General features: G+C 33.0%; 2 protein-coding genes across 2 annotated transcripts; both read right to left on the bottom strand.

The window, feature by feature from the left end:
• Positions 1-1,724: 1,724 nt before the first annotated feature.
• Positions 1,725-5,122, bottom strand: LOC114759409 (G-type lectin S-receptor-like serine/threonine-protein kinase At1g11410). The gene is made up of 7 exons (XM_028948586.1): positions 4,930-5,122; positions 3,825-3,959; positions 3,507-3,652; positions 3,146-3,356; positions 2,783-3,020; positions 2,246-2,393; positions 1,725-2,164 (listed from the first exon to the last, which is right to left on the bottom strand). The coding sequence occupies exons 1-7, from the start codon at positions 5,105-5,107 to the stop codon at positions 1,856-1,858; spliced, it is 1,365 nt and encodes a 454-aa protein (XP_028804419.1). The 5' UTR covers positions 5,108-5,122; the 3' UTR covers positions 1,725-1,855.
• Positions 5,123-5,255: 133 nt separating this feature from the next.
• Positions 5,256-6,240, bottom strand: LOC114759395 (G-type lectin S-receptor-like serine/threonine-protein kinase At1g11410). Its single transcript, XM_028948563.1, has 2 exons — positions 5,372-6,240; positions 5,256-5,292 (listed from the first exon to the last, which is right to left on the bottom strand). The coding sequence occupies exons 1-2, from the start codon at positions 6,238-6,240 to the stop codon at positions 5,256-5,258; spliced, it is 906 nt and encodes a 301-aa protein (XP_028804396.1).
• Between the last annotated feature and the right edge of the window lie 2,341 nt (positions 6,241-8,581).

The following is an 8,581-nucleotide window of genomic DNA, read 5'->3' as shown; positions in this document are numbered from 1 at the left end:
CAAAAATTTATTTTTCCCCATCAAAAATTCTCTTTTAATAAGAAAAGGTCTCATGAATGTTTCTGAAATTTATTTCCACCTCTAACTTTCTGTATTGAATTTTCTCCAAAATCAAGTCTTACCAATAAAGTTTCATCATAAAATATCAAAAAATAATTTCCTTCACATCTTGAGACCCAAGATAATTTTTAAATTCATAATAATATTCTAAATAATTTTTTCATATTTTTTTCAAATTTATTGAGGCCTTGGGGTAACTCAAGTAATTAATTATGACAAAAAATCCTTATTAGGTCATAAATACTGATAAATCTTGAAAATTCTGTAATAAATTATTTTACCCTTTTCCCCTTTTCACCTCTGTGACCTCATAAATCCTCAAACCTCCATTTTTTTTCTATTTTTGGGGAAATTTTTAATTTTTCTGATACCCCCTTGCAGTTTGTCCAACCTATACCGGATGTTATGAAAATATTAGTCCTGACCCTATTTGGATTTTATGTCATGCATGGCTAAGTTAGCTAATCTACTTTTCCTATTGGCCCTGGACTAAATTTTTCATTACCATTATTAAGGTTAAATTTTATAGGATGTAACAGGCTGACAGCAATGGTACAAGGAGCTTTGTTTAGCAAGTTATTTGCTAAAAAAATTAAGAATATGAGATTAAAAAAATAATTATTGAAAATCTTGGACCATTAATAGTCAAGTCATTATAGTTTCAACTAATTTAGATCTCATAGTTCTTTTTTATCAGGTTCTTATACTTTCAATTTTTTTAATTAGATCTTGCATTTATTTTCCTTTTTATTTGATTTTTATAGTTTAACCTGATTTTTATTAAAGTCCCTATATATTTTTAAATTTTATTTATTAATTTAATTTAAAATAATTATATAAATAATATTGAAATATAAATTATTAATAATACATTTAAAATTAATGATAATAAAAAATAACTAATATAATTAACTATATAAGTTTAATTCAAAATTCTAAATAAATATTAAAATAAAATTACTCTTGTAATATCTTATTATAGAATATTATTGTTTATCGAATAATATTAGATAATATTATATTTTATATTTATCAAAGAATATTATTATAATTTATAGAATGAATAAAGAAATTTAGAGACATGATTAAAGATCAAGTGAAACTATAAGGACTTGCTAACTCAGTGTATCTAGCCAACCAATAGTCAAATTTAATCTAGATAATGGCTGGGATGAAATTGCTACGATTTGAAAACTTCTAAGGTGAAATTGAATCCAAAAGAACTTTCTGATATCCAGAGCTTTTTAGTAAAAAATTTTTAGGATAAATTTACACCTTAACTCTTTTTATTATTATTTTTATATTGAGAATGTGTCTTTTTTATAGATATTAAAAAAGTATTAAATATTTGAAATTTTACCCTTATTAATTACCTCTCGCGCATAGAATTTCCGAAGCAAATTGTGTAATTAACACGAAAAATTTTGTTCAATTAATTTTGAGGTTATGTCTAGCTTTATAACCCTAAATTTCAAGGACAATTAATTTGGGGCTATGCCGTATATGTATGGCAACAAAATGTTACACGGAAGAAGATATCCAATACTGCTGGTAATTAACAACTAAAACCAAGCTTGATAACTAAGCAAGTTTTAAACATCATTTATTTTGTAACCGCAATAGGGAAAAAAAAAATCTATGCATCATTGCGATTCACACTTGACTTCAATGCAAAAACATATATGCATTATTATCATTCACAATGTTTTAAAAATCGTAAAATATATCCATCACTTCATCACAAGTATATCATAGCATTATAAGAGCATTACCAATTATAAGAGAGTGATGATTTTCAGCGAGCTTCAATCACAGTAGTACTCATCTCATTAACTGAATTAACTCCTTCACTGATTGACGGATTTGAATCATCACAATTAGTTTTCTTGAAAAGAAATGCTGGTTGCTTTGGATGAGGAAGAGTTGAGTCATTATCCAACATGAAAACAACTTCTGACATGGTAGGCCTATCTGTTGGATATTCTTGCACACATAAAAGCCCAACATGAATGCATTTGAGAACTTCATGTTCAAGGCATGGATCACCTATTAACGATGGATCAATAATCTCCATAGCTCTGCTTTCTCTCCAAAGATTCCAAATCTGAAATGATTGAATTCATTAAGCAAGCGGACTATTAGAAAAGAGCAAACTTAACTCAAGTTGTTCATTATCTGTATTTACATGTCCAACCAAAGTAGAAGTAATGTCATCATAATAACCACTATTCTTTCTGTTAGTAACAATCTCCAAAAGTAAAACTCCAAAACTGTACGCATCTGATTTTATTGAAAAAATTCCTTCCATTGCATATTCTGGCGACATATAACCACTACAAAATATTAATGAAATTTGTCAATAATCATTCTGACTAGAAATACTTAGTTTTATAGCACTGAATTGTTTTTTTTTTTTATTATTTCTAGCATATTTTGTCATATGAATATATTGACTTTGAATTTGAATGGGCTGGAATAAATCACAAACCTATCTAGCTCGTGTTTGAAATGATATTTGACTAAGAAAAATGGATTTTCTAGCATTGAAATTTACATTATTTATATACAGATATTGAATTGTAGAAAATCATTCCCACCGAAGTACTACTTCAAAGTGTAGCTTTTAGTGTTACTAGTATTTTTCGAACTTGTGGAAACTAGGCATATGTACGTGTAATGCAATGCTAGGGAACTGAAGTAATATGAGCTATAGAGTACTTACTAAGTTCCAACAACACAGTTTGTGTTTGCTTCAGTTTGGTCACCACCAAATATTCTTGCCATACCAAAATCTGCAATTTTAGGATTCATTGCAAGATCTAACAAGACATTGCTAGCTTTTAGGTCTCTGTGAATTATTCTTAATCTTGAATCTTGATGAAGGTATAAAATTCCTCTTGCAACTCCACAAATGATGTAAAATCTTTTCCTCCAATCTAATTGTAATTTTTTCGCTTGATCTAAATAAAAGAGATAAACTGTTAGAAGTAAAGAATATCGCTTGATCAATTCTCTCATTTTCAACAATTGTAAATTTTGACAAAATCTTATATATGTAGACAAATTAAATGAGAAGAAGACACACCAAATATGAAGGAGTCCAAGCTTTTGTTTGGCAAATATTCATATATCAACATCTTCTCTTCTCCATCCATGCAACAACCTAAGATCCTTACAAGATTTCTATGTTGGAGCTTTGCAATTAAAGTAACCTCATTCCTGAATTCTTTGATGCCTTGTCCAGAATACTTTGATAACCTCTTAACTGCTATTTCCATTCCATCTTTAAGTAGACCCTGATGTCAAAATCCATAATTTAATTCATGAATGTATGCATTTTATCTTTGTTATATGAAACCACTACTATAAATAATAAGCTAATGGCATTGAAAACAATGTTAATCCAATTTATGAAATTTCAGACTACTTATACATAGAACATCTACCTTATATACTGAACCAAAGCCACCTTTTCCAAGCATATTAGCGTCTGCGAAATTGTTTGTTGCCTCAATTATGTCCTTTAGGTCAAACAGAGTTAAATTGGAATTGTCTTCTCCGTCAAAAAAAAATTCTCCGTGCATTCTTTTTGCTGTGTGAAATAAAAAGTGAAAAAATAGATGTAAGAGATGAGTTGTAATACAGCCAATTAATCACCACTGTAGATTAAAAAGACAAATCTTCAAGTAAGTTTAGTGCCGTGTATGGATTTTATCAACTCAACAACTTCATTTTGTGGGCGAAATGATGGAAATAAAGCTCACCTTGATTCCTGTTCTTTATTACAAACCAACATAAGAAAGAGATGACCAGGAATGTTATCAAGCAAATAGAAATAACTATGAGGGTCATCATCCCCTTCTTGCCAAGAGAACCATAATGCTTCCTTTCATATCTAGCTGCAAACAATAATACACCAGAGAGGAATTTAAGTTCAAACAACTAATATAAGCTTAAAAATGCCCCCCCCCCCCCAATGAATTATCATGATACTTTTGAGAGAGGTTAAATGAATATACTTTTACTAGTGTGGGAAAGTGATACTTCTTACAATAGATCATCTCAGTACGTAGATTTAAAGATCCATCTATACATAGTTTGGATAAAGACGGGTCTTTATTTTGAATTTGTGCCTAAAACATTCAGCTTCGGGCTTGAGGCCTCAAATGTGCATTCCTCTGATATCTTTATTGTCTATTATGATGCTAATTTTGCAAATATTTTCTTTTAATTTTTCTTTTGATGATTCAATTTTACATAAAATTAGTGCATACTGATATCTTGAGTTAAAAAATAGTGCAATTTTAAAATTTTTATTATTTTTCAAAGAAAATATACCCTAAAATTTTGAGGCACATTAAAGGTCGGGAGGCTGGGACACCACAACAGATATTAGAGGGAGACACATTAAAGGCCCCAGATGTTCTACTTCCGACTATTTATCTTCCCAATTTGTCCCTCACATATAATTTTCTCTCAGTTTGATCCCTTGCAAATATAATCATTATCAATGATGATTTTTGGCTAATATATCATCAATATAAATAATAATCAGCTGCATGTTATAAAATGGTATACAATGACCAAAATAAATTTTATAATTAAAATAAATAAAATACTATTCTAATTAAACAATCTCTTAAAATTTAAAAAATTAATTAATATTAATTAAATGAAGAAAAATTTTAGAGAACAGGGCATATTTCAAAAAGAAATAAATTATTTTATGAATTTTATGGTTCTATCAGAATTTAATAATATGATCACAAATACACAAATTACATCTATATTACTTAAAAGTTCTTTTTGGCTTTAAATTTTGTACTGTTAATAAGAAAAACATAAAAGAAGTGAAAGTGAAGAATTTACCCAATTCATTTGCATCCACACGCACATACAAATCTTGGCCCACATTTTCGAATGTTCTGATGTCTTCCATATCAGCATGCCATGTCAAACACCCACTTTCTTTGACCTCATCCGCATTCGTATACGCCACACAAGAACAATCCCTCAGGCACTTTTCCTCACAACTTTTCAAGTTCATACTCTCGCTCTTATCCACACGTGCCTTGATGTATCTGGCACCTTCACATGTGCCACTTTCACAAACCCCTCCCCGCTACGACACGTGGACACATTCTTCTTCCTCTCACACCCGCTTGACCCATTTCTCATATTCCACTCATATGGGTTCATGGGTTCGAATCCGGGCAAGCACACACACTCAAACTTGTTCATATTATATGGGTCACACTTACTATTCGACCCACACCAATGATAGTGGTCACAGTGCTCTGTCGGACCATACCAAACTTGGAGCCAATTATTCTCCTTAGCTCGCCAAACAGTTCGTGTCTCATGGCCAGTGTTGTCTAGCACCATTATTAAGAATACTGAAGGGTCCATGACTCGGGTCACAGTGCTAACTTCATTGGCATTGTCAATATAAGTGATGTTGAAGATGAAGTTGGGCGTCATTTGTGGTATTCCACTAAATCTCTGACCCGTCCAAGACCCGCCTCGCCAAAATGGAGCTCCATTTTTAAGCAAGAACAGTTGAGGATAACCTGTTGGGTCGATCATGTGAGTCACGTCCCCCATTCCTGGGTCGTCTGGGGATTTCCATGATGTCATGGACCAATTAAAACCAGTTCTCAGGTCCACCCCAATTTTCATGAACGGAAGCCTCGTGTCGCCAGGGTAGTCAAAGCTCTGCCATATTGGCCTCCCTTTATTCCTAATTAAAACGAAGTTTCCAGTGTCCTGAAGCTCGGCAAAGGTGTGATCACTAAAAGATGAGAAAGAAACATTGGAAGACCAAATGGGGGTATTCCTATATAAATCAGTATCATTGTAAACGAGAACGATGTTTCCATGGACATCAATCGACAAAACTCCAGAAGTATTATTGAGAGGAGTCTGTCTATTAGCAGCCCACACAACAACTGGTTTAGAGGATCTTGCAAACCATATTCCAACGTAGCGCTTTCTTGAATTGTTGCTAGGGGTGAAAAAACCGAGGGCATAGGTTCCTCCATCTGAGAGCAAAGCATCGCCGTCTCTGAGGGGCTGGCTTGGGGTTATTCTATGAAGAGAATGGCAAGAAGAAAGAAGCACCAATAGAAGAAACAATGGAACATTTATCAGAATTAGGGCTTTCGCAGAATAAGGCTTCATGGTGGTAACGGGGCAAGGGATAAAGCTGGGGCTAAATTTCCCAAGTCGGTTATACTTTAGCTGAGCTAAAAGGGCAAAGATATTTATAGTACCTCTTAACATGTCAGATATACTGGTTACGTGAGTCGTCCAAAAGGTATAGGACTCGCTTACATTAAAGTCTTGCTTTTCTGCAGCGTTGCTCTGTCAAAGAAGTAATTAAGACATCCTAGATTGAAAATTATATGATATTTCTGTTCCAAAAATTATAATTACTCTGTGTGTGAGCGTGTGTGTACTAGGGCTTTGGGTTTTCTCTTTTCTGAGTAAATTAAAATGATACGACTTAAGGTGATGGCTGTCATATGGGTCCCTAGGGCAACAATATTAATGGTGATTGTGAAGTGTGATGGGGACACACAACGAGAAACTAAATGGTGACTGTGAAGTGCGATAGGGACGCACAACGAGAAACTAAGCTATGGGACCTGTTCAAGGTCTTTGGTCTTGATCTTGCCAAAAGGAAAAGTCATTGGCCTTTCTTCCTCTCACGAGACTATGTTTAAGGTTCCCATGAAATTTCAGAAAAGATCTTTGCACTGTTTGAGAAAAATATCCTTCCAGACCAGTAAATACTGCTTTAGACTGGGTCATGTCTTTCTTTTCTTTTTCCATCCAGACCAGTAAATTTCTTAAGTCAGTTATAAATTGCTCAAAAAAGGGACAGATATATTTGTAATAATACTCTTTAACTGACTTACATTTAAGTCTTCCTTCAGTGTGTGCAATGTTGTTCTGTTGAAGACCATTCATTTGCCAGTCCAGATTACTAATCTGTCTTTGGGAGGGCATGCTAAGACAGTCCAGATTGGAAATTATATAATATTTCTATTTCCGGTGAAGTCTGTGGGTTGTTTTTGTTTTTTTGTTTTTTTTCCTCCCCAGTAAAATGATCTTTTTAGGCTTTCACGAGCTAGACCTATTTTATGTGTATTTAGACCGATGCACATGTAGCGAGACTGTATAGTTAAAGATGATGGTGGTCATGGCTCCCTCCAACGCTCAACAATAATATTAATGGAGAAAATAATGGATTTGGTTGTGTGAAGTGAACGTGGAACTGTTTAAGACTTTTGGGCTTGATAGTTTCTTCCTCACAAGACTAGGTAGTTGAGGCAGGTCTGAATAAAATTTCAGGAAAGATATCTTTGCAGAGCTTGAGAAAAATATCTGTCTAGGGAGGTGAACATCCATAGTTCCATGTTGTTATAAGTCTTGGATCAGTTTTCTTGAAAAAGTGAAGAGCCTCACAAGTGTAGTATGGTGTATAAATTTAAGGAGTTCTCTTCTAATAAGCTTTTTTTTTTTTGGGATTAAACTCTCTTTGAACTTGTGTTCATAATATATTAATGAACGAGGTTTTTGAAGAAAAAAAAAGTTTCCGGGGCCGCCAACGATATAATATTTTCATTCAATATAATAGAATCATATCATCGCCACAAATAGACATGTAATGTTAAAAACAAAACTAAGCTGACAACTTATAAAGCTTAGGTGGACCAGAATTACTAACAACATAATGACTGCGAACACAAGAAGACAGTTACTGATGAATATATAGCTTTGAATAATAAGAAATGTGATCATTATCCCTTGAGAATCCGAAAAATAGGCCTATTAATTAAGGAACCGCCATACGCTTCCAACTTAGGTGGGTGTGCATTCATTTGTCTATAAGACTTCAATGCTCGTAAATCCTGCCTTCTAATAATCCACATCGACCTTCTTCATCTTGACTTGTTGTTCAACAAATAACTTGACCGCAAGTGGACGGGTCGCAAGTAATATAAAAAGTATTGTTCCCTCAGAGACTAAGGCTAGATGAGTTGAATAATCATAATTATGTATTTGATTAGGTTAAGTGAAATAATCGTTGTAAAAGAGTTTGTGAAATGAAAGTTCAGAAACTAGTGGTTTAAAGCAGTATAAAATCGAATCGACCTTGAAACAATTAATAGACTAGGGTTATTCTTCACTAAAGTACTTCATGAAACTGGATTAATTACTTCTCTAATAGTGTTTCACAATAAATTCAGTTAGCCTGGGTTTATAGAATTGATTAAGTTTTCTCAAGTCAAAACCAAATGTTGCAAACACCATTAAAACTCAGCAATCTCTTGCTTTTGTTAGAAAAGGTTGCTCTTTAAAAACCAAAAACCATTTAGTCTATGCTAGGTCAACAAATACATCCCTGATCAATCGACAAACCATCTATTCACTCAAATGAATTTCTGGACTAGCATGTTTTTACCTAAGTTCACGAATTAGTCTAACTTTCTCAAGTTAAATTAATCAACCAATC

The sequence above is a fragment of the Neltuma alba genome, unplaced genomic scaffold, assembly GCF_004799145.2.
Source record: "Neltuma alba isolate B1F8T4 unplaced genomic scaffold, ASM479914v2 tig00010840_pilon, whole genome shotgun sequence".
In the NCBI taxonomy this organism is placed as follows: Eukaryota; Viridiplantae; Streptophyta; class Magnoliopsida; order Fabales; family Fabaceae; genus Neltuma; species Neltuma alba.
The sequence above is the reverse complement of the archived record's forward strand: the minus strand, read 5'-3'. Positions and strand labels throughout refer to the sequence as shown.